At 41.2% G+C, this 12,442-nt stretch overlaps 1 protein-coding gene across 1 annotated transcript in view; it reads right to left on the bottom strand.

Annotated features, from left to right (window-relative positions):
- LOC106095253 (uncharacterized) overlaps nucleotides 1-12,217 on the bottom strand; it is a 75,467-nt gene extending 63,250 nt beyond the window's left edge. The window contains exon 1 of the mRNA XM_059360410.1: nucleotides 10,816-12,217. Coding sequence (XP_059216393.1) covers nucleotides 10,816-11,404 — 589 coding nt within the window. The 5' untranslated portion in view covers nucleotides 11,405-12,217. The remainder of the gene's footprint in view (nucleotides 1-10,815) is intronic.
- Between the last annotated feature and the right edge of the window lie 225 nt (nucleotides 12,218-12,442).

Genomic DNA, 12,442 nt, shown 5'->3' with positions numbered 1-12,442 from the left:
CTCTGTCGGTTGTGTATTCGTTCATACAATGTGCCAGCAATCCATTGTCAATTTTCCATTTCATGGCTCAGCATTTAATTTCCCTAGTAACTAGTGACAACTCTTCTTCGTCCTCTTCGCCTACTTTCCAGGAACAATGTTTATTCCCCGAATATATTTAACAAAATCCGTCATTAATTTTATGTTCTCTGTTATCATGGGGCTTTGTTGCTTGGTGTCTGTGTGTTGCTGCTCACGACCAGAGCTTGTGGGTGATTGTCTGCAGCTCTAAAATCAATCTTTTCCACATTTGGCAAAATCAAAAGCTTTTCTTGATTTTTCCCTCTACCCTTGAGAGAAGATTGCAACTTCAATTGACAGCTGTCATTAACGTTCGTTGCTTGTTATGACAAATTCCATTTAATTAAAAATAATTCCAAAATTATATCCAAAACAATTCAAGAAATTAACACATTCACTCAATATCGCTAACACAGTGATGCTTTGCTATGAAATTAATTGCAAGTGTGTGAGACATTGCGTGAAAGCATTCGAAAGAATTTCCCCCCCCCCCCCCATACAGGCACTCGCCTACACGCAAGTAATGGGGAAAAATTGAAACACAATGAATATGAAGATAATGGAAGTAGGGATATTTACCACTACAGTTTTGGGTGGCTGAATGAGAATCGATAGGAGTTTTCAAATTAATTTTAAATTTTCGACTCTAAAAACTCTACATAGGACGTCTTAAGATTCGAGGACTATATAACGATGTCCGTGAGACAAAGACAACTGTATTCTTAATCATCCTATTTTATTATACCAACCACCGACGGATAGGGGTATATTCATTTTGTCATTCCGTTTGCAACACATCGAAATATTCATTTCCGACCCTATAAAGTAAAGGGTGATTTTTTTGAGGTTAGGATTTTCATGCATTAGTATTTGACAGATCACGTGGGATTTCAGACATGGTGTCAAAGAGAAAGATGCTCAGTATGCTTTGACATTTCATCATGAAATGAATAGACTAACGAGCACCGCTTGCAAATCATTGAATTTTATTACCAAAATCAGTGTTCGGTTCGAAATGTGTTCATTCACCGTAACGTAACGTTGCGTCCAACAGCATCTTTGAAAAAATACGGTCCAATGATTCCACCAGCGTACAAACCACACCAAACAGTGCATTTTTCGGGGTGCATGGGCAGTTCTTGAACGGCTTCTGGTTGCTCTTCACTCCAAATGCGGCATTTTTGCTTATTTACGTAGCCATTCAACCAGAAATGAGCCTCATCGCTGAACAAAATTTGTCAAAATTTGAACACATTTCGAACCGAACACTGATTTTGGTAATAAAATTCGATGATTTGCAAGCGTTGCTCGTTAGTAAGTCTATTCATGATGAAATGTCGAAGCATACTGAGCATCTTTCTCTTTGACACCATGTCTGAAATCCCACGTGATATGTCAAATACTAATGCATGAAAATCCTAACCTCAAAAAAATCACCCTTTATATATATTCTTGATCAGCGTAAAAATCTAAGACAATCTAGACATGTCCGTCCGTCTGGCCGTCTGTCTGTTGAAATCACGCTACAGTCTTCAAAAATAGAGATATTGAGCTGAAACTTTGCACAGATTCTTTTTTTGTCCATAAGCAGGTTAAGTTCGAAGATGGGCTATATCGGACTATATCTTGATGTAGCCCCCATATAGACCGATCGGCCGATTTAGGGTCTTAGGCCCATAAAAGCCACATTTATTATCCGATTGTGCTGAAATTTGGGGCAGTGAGTTGTGTTAGGCCCTTCGACATCCTTCGTTAAATTGGCTCAGATCAGTTCAGATTTGGATATAGCTGTCATATAGACCGATCCTCCAATTTAGGGTCATAGGCCCATAAAAGCCACATTTATTATCCGATTTTGCTGAAATTTGGGACAGTGAGTTGTGTTAGGCCCTTCAACATTCTCCGTCAATATGGCTCAGATCGGTTTAGATTTGGATATAGCTGCCATATAGACCGATCCCCCAATTTAGGGTCTTAGGCCCATAAAAGCCACATTTATTATCCGATTTTGCGGAAATTTTGGACAGAGAGTTGTGTTAGGCCCTTTAACGTTCTCCGTCAATTTGGCTTAGATCGGTCCAGATTTGGATATAGCTGCCATATAGGCCGACCTCTCGGTTTTAGGTTTTGGAGCCATAAAAAACGCATTTATTGTCCGATGTTGCCGAAATTTGGGACAACGAGTTATGTTAAGCCCCTCCACATATTTCTGCAATTTGGTCTAGATCGATCAAAATTTGCATATAGCTGCCATATAGACCGATCTCTCTATGTAAAGTCTTGGCCCCATAAAAGGCACATTTTTACTCCGATTGCACTGAAATTTGACACACTGATTTATATTATGCTTTTCGACGTCCGTGTCGTATATAGTTCAGATCGGTTTATTTTTAGATATAACTTCTAAAAAGACAATATTTTGTTATATACAATTGAACAATAACTTTTACTTATTAGTATTTGGTCTAAATCGGAACATATTTTGATATAACTGATATGGGACATAAAGTATGAAATTTTCACCGAATTTTGATGAAAGGTGGTTTACATATATACCCGAGGTGGCCCGGCCGAACTTAACGCTTTTTTACTTGTTATAACTCCACTAACATATCCATGGTTATATCTTATTAGGGGCTGGTCTGGATCATATTTGATTCAGGTCCCGGGAACTATAATGCAAGTCAAATATTCAGAGAAATCAAGCAATCGCTTTTTATGGGTTTAATAGCCTTAATTGAAAGATCGGTCTATATGGCAGCTGTATGTAGATAAAGTCTTATTAAGATCACATTCTGGTCGGATGACGGGGGGCTTAACAGAAGTCACTGCGTAAAATTCCAACGAAATGGATAATAAATGTCTCGCTTGCGGGATTTAGACTCCATGTCGTCAGATCGCAGCCATATCTCAATATAGTCCGATCTGACCCATTCGAGTCGGATATCAAATTTCAGCGAAATCGGTTAATAAATAAAGCTTTTGTGGGCTTCAGACCCTAAATCGGCAGATCGTCTTAATGGCAGATATATCTAAACATATTCCGATCTAATCCATATATAGTGCCAATGTTGGGAATCTTAATGCAACGCACTATATAAAATTTCAGCGAAATCGGATAATAAATAAAACTTTTATGAGGTTCAGATCCTAAATCTATGTATAGTCCCATCTGAACCATATTGAAGTCGGATAGTTCCAATTTTGGGAATATAGTTCCAATTTTGGGAATCTTACTGCATCGCACTATATCAAATTTCAGCGAAATCGGGGTTCAGCTTTTATGGGGTTCAGACCCTAGATCGGTCTATATGGCAGCTATTTCTATATATAGTCTGATCTCAACCATATTGAAGTCGGATGCTGGAAGGCTTTAAACTACTCACTACTTCAAATTTCAGCGAAATCGAATGCAGTTTTAAACCTTCATATCGGTCTATATAGCAGCTATATCCTTATATTGTCCGATCTGGGCCATATTAAGGTCTTGGGATTCTTGGGTCTTTGGATTTTTGAGCCTCTAGAGGGCGCAATTCTCGTCCGATTTGACTGAAATTTTGCACGACGTGATTTGTTATGACTTCCAACAACTATGTCAAATATGGTATAAATCGGTCCATAACCTGATATAGCTGTCATATGAACCGATCATGAATCTTCAATTCTTGAGCCTCTAGAGTGCGCAATTCTCAACCGATTTGGCTGAAATTTTGTACAACGGCTTCTCCCATGACCTTCAAGATACGTGTTCAATACGGTCTGAATCGATCTATAGCTTGATACAGCTCCCATATAAACCAGTCTGCCGATATATACTTTGTAGGGTCGGAAATGGATATCCCACCGCCCTACCCTATGGGTGGTGGGATATCGGTGGGTTTTTATACCCACCACCCTATCCTATAGTGGTGGGTATTAAAACCGACCTTTATTACCAGTTACAGCCAGGAGTTACTAAATGTTACTTTTGTTTCCGAGGATATAAGCGGAAGGATATGTGACTGCGAAGTGTTGGCTAAGCACAGCGTCTCTAGTCATCGTTATATTACTTTCAAGCTTGGAGAATATACTGCAAAAGTGGTCATTCAGCTAAACGGAAGAAAGGTGGATTGAGATGAATTTTGACACGCGTTCTGCACGACTTTTTCTTCTAGACCAGAAAAGAAAGTGGAAAATGCGGAGGACATAGGCATAATGTTGCAGTAGATCGCAAAGGCCCTGAATGACTCGCTTGTGTCAGCATGTCCTAGAGTCGAGTCAAGGGGTAAACAACGACCACAATGGTGAAATCCAGAATTGGTTAGTCTAAAGAAGGGCTGCAGAAAACTACAACAGGGCGAAAGTAACAAGGGCTCATCGGCAAAGGCTGCCGACTCAGTGTATGTGTTCGTTCTTTTTTTTTTGTCGTCACGGGAGTGGCACATCCCGGAGTGTCATCTACGCACGCTTCTGGTGCGTACCAGGATTGAAAAGAATCCCGGACTATGGTTCTGTTCATGGAGTGGGTGTATTTCCGATTTTGCTCTGGCCTTACATCACTATGGGAGTATAGTCGCACTGAATATGATGCAAGGTGCTGTGCGAACATAAACAAGTAAGAAGGCGTTAAGTTCCGCCGGGCCGAACTTTGGATACCCACCACCTCGGGTATATATGTGAACCACATTTCGTCAAAATCCAGTGAAAAATGCATACCTTATGCCCCATAGCAGCTGTATAGATATCATCCGATTTAGACCAAATGCTTATAAGTACAAGTCATTGTTCAAGCGAGAGATCGGTCTATATGGCAGCTATATCCAAATCTGGACCGATCTGAGCCAAATTGAAGACAAATATCGAAGGGCCCAACACAAGTCATTGTCCCAAATTTCGGCGACATCGGACAATAAATGCGCTTTTTATGGGCCCAAAACCTTAAATCGAGGGATCGGTCTATATGGCAGCTATATCCAAATCTGAACCGATCAGGGCCAAATAGAAGAAAGATGTCAAAGGGCCTAAGGCAAATCACTGTCCCAAATTTCAGCAAAATCAGATAATAAATGTGGCTTTTATGGGTCTAAGACCATAAATCGGAGGATCGGTCTATATGGCAGCTATATCCAAATTTGGACCGATTGACGAAGGATGTCGAAGGGCTCAACGCAACTTACTGTCCCAAATTTCAGCAAAATCGGATAATAAATGTGGCTTTTATGGGCCTAAGACCATAAATCGGAGGATCGGTCTATATGGCAGCTATATCCAAATCTGGACCGATCTGAGCCAAATTGAAGACAAATATCGAAGGGCCCAACACAAGTCATTGTCCTAAATTTCGGCGACATCGGACAATAAATGTGCTTTTTATGGGCCCAAAACCTTAAATCGATGGATCGGTCTATATGGCAGCTATATCCAAATCTGAACCGATCTTGGCCAAATTGACGAAGAATGTTGAAGGGCCTAACACAACTCACTGTGCCAAATTTCATCCAAATCGGATATAAAATGTGGCTTTTATGGGCCTAAGACCCTAAATCTGAGGATCGGTCTATATGGCAGCTATATCCAAATTTGGACCGATCTGAGCCAAATTGACGAAGGATGTCGAAGGGCCTAAGACAACTCACTGTCCCAAATTTCAGCAAAATCGGATAATAAGTGTGGCTTTTATGGGCCTAAGACCCTAAATCGGCGGATCGGTCTATATGGGGGCTATATCAAGATATAGTCCGATATAGCCCATTTTCGAACTTAACTGCTTAAGGACAAAAAAAGAATCTGTGCAAAATTTCAGCTCAATATCTCTAGTTTTAAAGACTGTAGCGTGATTTCAACAGACAGACGGACAGACGGACGAACATGTCTAGATCGTCTTAGATTTTTACGCTGATCAAGAATATATATACTTTATAGGGTCGGTAATGGATATTTCGATGTGTTGCAAACGGAATGACAAAATGAATATACCCCCATCCTTCGGTGGTGGGTATAAAAACAATGGGTCACAAGCAGGACTACGTGACCGCCCGACCTCACCCTTGCGGCAATATACGCAACAGCAGCCTCGCAACCCCAAAGTAGCCGGGCCTGTGTCGGGAAGTGTTGCCTTCTTGCAATTGAATTGCATTGGCCTGAGAAACAAGATCGACAAGATAGCAGATTTTTTGAGTCGGAAGAACATATTGGTTGCAGCGATCCAGGAGATCATCACGGATACAATGTGCTACATAAGGATCGCTTAAGGAATGGAGGTGGGGGATTGACCTTCGTGATACAACATTCAATGCAGTATTGACCCATCTCGGCGGCGACTCGTGCTAGTGGAGTGCATGGCGAGCAGTCAGGTCCTGCCGAGATATAGCTATACAAGGTATACATACCGCCCGTTGATAGTTGTGACCCAGTTAATGGCCAAGCTTAGAAGCCTAACATAAGTGGGCTACTTTCTTTTCCTCCTCTTCTCTAGTTTACGACCAGCGGGACATAGCTTTGGCAGAGCTGATTGAAGGCTCCACGTTTTGCAAGGTGAAGGAGAATGCCCCCTTTAGGATTACAAGCAGGCGCAGCAGCTCGCCAGACATTTCCATTGCATTCCCTTATCTTCAAAGTGATGTATAATGGCAAGCCGTAATTTCTTTAGGATCAGACCTCCTCCCCATAACCTCTGAGCACCGGACGTTTATCAATCAGAAGAAGGCTTAATGGGTCGGCTTCGTACGACCGCTAACCGCCGCTTCAGTGAACTGACATGCCCCTGAAATGTGCTAGTTGCCGAGAGGAAACTCCGGAGGACATCATAAACGCATCAGCCGTTCGCTTTGTACGAGGAATTTGTGATTGAAACACTTCGAGCAATGTAACTTACCGCACCGGTTTAGGCAAGATTTTAGGTTAGGTCACTTTCGAACCCCGGTAGATGGGATGACAGGACCTCAGTCACTTTTGGCGACGAAACTGCTACTGATCCGAGGAGATGGCGCATCAACCGTCAAATTATTGTGCATCTCGAGAGTGAAAGGGCTAGGAAAAGAGCCGTGGTCTTCGAGCCGAAGGACAGCCATCACAATTCACCATCACATCAAACGGGTCTAGCCAACATTCATACAGACACTGTAGCCGATGAGGTGAATAGCTATCGGGTGAATGAGGTCCCTGGATAACAACCGCCTCCTATTGCAATTTCCTGTGAAACTTCCCAAAGGACTACGTGGCGCCAAAAGAGCTTGTCACTGAAAGCATTTTTTGGAGGTTATTGGCCAAATTGTGTCGAAGTTTGGACTCCTTTAAATCGCCAGGCACTGATGATGCATCACCAGTGGAGGGTGATGCATCATCAGTGCCCAACCACCATCCTATGGTGGAGGGTATGAAAAAGTAGTGTTTTATCAACACCCAACCAACAAACATTGTTTCCCTAACACCGGTTGTATTACAAACTGTGTCCGATAGACTGATCTTGACTTATTGAAGCTTTAGAAGGCCCAATTTTTCATTTGATTTGGCTGAAATTCGGCACAAGGAATTCCGAAATGGACAACAAACTGATACAGCCCCTATATAAACCCAACCTCAGTTTCGACTCAATTATCATCCTTAATTTTGGCACACAGACTTGCGGTATGAGTTCCGACATCCGTGTTAAGTATGATTTTTATCCGTCTATTAACTGACAAGGCCCCCATATACATTTTTATCTGATTTGGCTGAAATATGGTAATGACTTCTAACATCCATACCAAGTATGGATATTCAATCGGCCTATAATCAGACATAACCCCACATAAACCGATTTCCGGTTTGGACTTCTTGAGTCCCTTACATCCTCAATTTTCATCCGATTAGGCTGAAAAAATTGAAAATTGGCACACACTCTCGGTATGACTTTCAATATCCCTACATCCCTATGATTTTTATCGGTCTATAATCTGATATAGCCCGCATAAAAGCCGATCCCCGGTTTTGACTTTTTAAGCCATTAATAGCCTCAATTTTCATCCGGTTTGGCCGAAATTTGGCACACTGACTTCTGGTATGACTTCCAACATCCGTTTCAAGTATGTTTTCTATCCGTCTATTAACTAATATAGCGCCCATATAAACCCCCGGTTTTGAGTTCTTGAGCGCCTTGAAGCCTCAATTTTCATCCGGTTTGGCTGAAATTCGGCACACAGACTGTCGGTATGACTTTCAATTTCCCTATATCCCTATGATTTTAATCGGTCTACAATCTGATATAGCCCGCATATAAACCGATCCCCGGTTTTTACTTCTTCAGCCATTTAAAGCCTCAATTTTCATCCGGTTTGGCTGAAATTTGGCACACTGACTTCTGGTATGCCTGTATGATTTCAATCGATATATAAAGTAGTCCCCATATAAACCGATCCCTGGATTTGATTTTTTGAGCTTCTAAATTTTCATCCGATTCGGCTGAAATTTGGCACACTGACTTCAGGTGTGACATCCAACATTCGTACCAAGTATGATTTCAATTGGTCTATAATCTGATATAGCCCCCATATAAATCGATTTCCGGATTTGACTTCTTGAGCATCTAGAAGCCTCAATGTTCACCTGATTTGGATGAAACATGGCACACTGACTTCCGTTCCGACTTCCAAGATTCGCGCCAAGTATGATCCGAATTGGTATATAAACTGATTTAGCCCCCATATAAAATCGATAAACGGATTTAACTTCGTGAGCTCCTAGAAGACTCACCCAATACCAGATTTGTTGGATTACAAAATACAAACTGAATTAATAAGGGCAAATTTTCAGCAGAATCCATTGGGGTGGGTATCGAAGATTCGGGGCGGCCGATCTAAGCCAGTTTTTAAATGTGTTTAATTATACCCACCACCGAAGGATTAGGGTATATTCATTTTGTCATTCCGTTTGCAACACATCGAAATATCCATTTCAGACCCTATAAAGTATATATATTCTTGATCAGCGTAAAAATCTAAGACGATCTAGCGATGTCCGTCCGTCTCTCCGTCTGTCTGTTGAAATCACGCTACAGTCTTTAAAAACGGAGATATTGAGCTGAAACTTTGCACAGATTCTTTTTTTGTCCATAAGCAGGTTAAGTTCGAAGATGGGCTATATCGGACTATATCTTGATATAGCCCCCATATAGACCGATCCGCCGATTTAGGGTCTTAGGCCCACAAAAGCCAAATTTATTATCCGATTTTGCTGAAATTTGGAACAGTGAGTTGTGTTAGGCCCTTCGACATCCTTCGTTAAATTGGCTCAGATCGGTTCAGATTTGGATATAGCTGCCATATAGATCGATCCTCCGATTTATGGTGTTAGGCCCACAAAAGCCACATTTATTATCCGATTTTGATGAAATTCGGGACAGTGAATTGTGTTAGGCATATCGACATCATTCGTCAATTTGGATCAGATCGGTTCAGATTTGGATATAGCTACCATATAGACCGATCCTCCGATTTAGGGTCTAAGGCCCATAAAAACCACATTTATTATCCGATTTCGCTGAAATTTGGGACAGTGAGTTGTGTTAGGCCCTTCGACACCCTTCGTCAATTTGGCCCAGATCGGTCCAGATTTGGATATAGCTGCCATATAGACCGATCCGCCGATTTAGGGTCTTAGGCCCACAAAAGCCAAATTTATTATCCGATTTTGATGAAATTCGGGACAGTGAATTGTGTTAGGCATATCGACATCTTTCGTCAATTTGGCTCAGATCGGTCCAAATTTGGATATAGCTGCCATATAGACCGATCCTCCGATTTATGGTCTTAGGCCCATAAAAGCCACATTTATTGTGCGATTTTGCTGAAATTTGGGGTAGTGAGTTGTGTTAGGCCCTTCGTCATATTTCTTCAATTTGGTCCATATGGGTTCAGATTTGGATATAGCTGCCATATGGACCGATTTCTTGATTTATGGTTTGGGGCCCATAAAATTCTCATTTATTATCCGATGTCGCGGAAATTTGGGACAGTGTATTAAGTTAAGCCCCTTGACATACTTCTGCAATATCGCACAGATCGGTCCAGATTTGGATATAGCTGCCATATAGACCGATATCTAGGTTTTGGGTTTTGGGGCCATAAAAGACGCATTTATTGTCCGATGTCGCTGAAATTTGAGACAGTGAGTTTGGATAGGCTCTTCGACGTCCTTCTTGAATTTTGCCCAGATCGGTCCAGATTTGAATATAGCTGCCATATAGACCGATCTCTCGATTTTAGGTTTTAGGCCCATAAAAGAGGCATTTATTGTCCGATTTCGCCAAAACTTAGGACATTGCTTTGTGTTAGGCTCTTCGATATTTTTATGCAACTTGGCCCAAATCGGTCCAGATTTGGATATAGCTGCCATGTAGACCGATATCTCGATTTAAAGTCTTGGCCCCATAAAAGGCGCATTTATAATCCGATTTCACTGAAATTTGACACAGTGACTTATATTAGGCTTTTCGACATCCGTGTCGTACATAGTTCAGATCGGTTTATTTTTAAATATAGCTAGTGTACTTATTAGTATTTGGTCCAAATCGGTCCAATAACTGTTATGGGGCATAAGGTATGAAAGTTTCACCGAATTTTGATGAATGGTGGTTCATATATATACCCGAGGTGGTGGGTATCCAAAGTTCGGCCCGGCCGAACTTTACGCCTTTTTACTTGTTTTATTTAATTTTATCTTAATATATAATAAAGTGTTAGTCATTGGCCATAGACTGTAGACACTAGGAATAATGGTGGTAATGGTTGGCATACTCACTTGTGCAACATAATAATAAAATAATTATTGATAAGACAAAAATTTGCCACTTGTCAAACGATGGTGCGGCGCAACTTCTCAATAGGGATGCGGATGCGGTTGGCGGTCTGATGATGATATTGCGTGTGGAGCGTTTGCAGCAGCTTCCCATGCCAACACACTGCGAACATCTTCCGTGGGCTGATGGCGATGATGAGTGTTTGAAAAATGAATATTTGGCAGGATAATAACTGGAGGCTGTTGCTATTGTTGCTGTTGTGGTTGTAGATGCTGTCGATAATGGGGATGGTAGAAAAGGGGATGCATTACCAGATTGCCTCGCCGTTGTTGTTGATGATGATGAAGGTGATGGCAATGTTGTTGGGCCTATTGTAGTAGTGCATGGGGAGTAGTATGGGGAGTAGGACGTGCCCGTTGACAATGTCTGTTTTGTTATTGTTTTTGTTGTTCTTGTTCTTCTCCTTGTTTTTGTAGTTGTTGTTGTTGTTGCTTGTGATATTGTTGGTGTTGCTGACGAAATCGGTTGTAATGTAAAGAAGCTTTTAATATTGCTGTTAATGCTGCTATTGTTTAGCATGTAGCCGCACATTGCAAATAAATAAGCGTTGGCGAACAAAAGCCTCAAAGCGCTAAGGACAACAATGACAACAACCACCACATCAGCAGCTTTGCCTGCTAACACTTATTAACATCAAGTGTTCCCTCCTATTGAATCAAAGTGAGAGAAAGAGAGCAAAGGCCTCCCAGCTTAATGGCTAAAGACCTTTTAGGCTTTGCCAGAATATTTGGGGCACTCTATTTAGTTTTTTTTTTTTTTTTTTTTTTTTGGGGGGGGTACCGGGGAGCACCAGTGGTTTATGGGCTTGTTGATTGTTATAATAGCACTAGCAGGCTTGGCTTAAGGCCCTGTTTTGTTTGAGTTGCCTTGGACCAATACTTCCTGCAGATTTGTTCGCAGCAGATACTTAAGGGTATTTTGGTGGCAGCTCTGCTTCATTCAAAATGTCAACATATGAAGGCTTGGCCCTCAAGTGATGATGATGGTGTTGACAAGGATGATGATGGCAGCACAAAAAGTCCTTTCTCGCCTCATTGTTTTACATATCACAGGAGGGATGAGTAGAGGAGTTTTGGTCTTCTTGCTTGCTTTTCCTTGCCTCGGTGCCAAGAATATTAATGAAATTTTTTTTTTTTTTTATTGTCCCTCTCCTTTATGGCTGTGTTAATTTGGTTTTAATTCATGGCACTAATGTCAAACTCAGTGTGAGTGAATGATGTGCGCTCAAAGAGCAGCCAAAGCCCCATTGCCAATGATTGAAATACTTTACGTTTCCGTTTTAGCTTGGCAAATATGTGCAATTTTCAATTTTAAGCGACTTTTGATTTCAAGCATCCATGCCAAAGACCCCAAATTGTTGCTGTCAAGCTGCAAAATAAAGAAACAAGGAAAAAGAGAGAAATAATGAAAGAAATATCATACAAAAAAGGACGAAAAAGGATATGGCTAAATAAATGTTTTTAAATACTGTGATTTTTACTGTGTGTGTGTGTGTGTGTGTGTGTGTGTGTCTGTGTGTGTGTGTGTGTGTGTGTGTGTGTGTGTGTGTGTTTATACTCTACACCACTA

This window comes from Stomoxys calcitrans, chromosome 1 (genome assembly GCF_963082655.1).
Source record: "Stomoxys calcitrans chromosome 1, idStoCalc2.1, whole genome shotgun sequence".
Lineage (NCBI taxonomy): Eukaryota > Metazoa > Arthropoda > Insecta > Diptera > Muscidae > Stomoxys > Stomoxys calcitrans.
The sequence above is the reverse complement of the archived record's forward strand: the minus strand, read 5'-3'. Positions and strand labels throughout refer to the sequence as shown.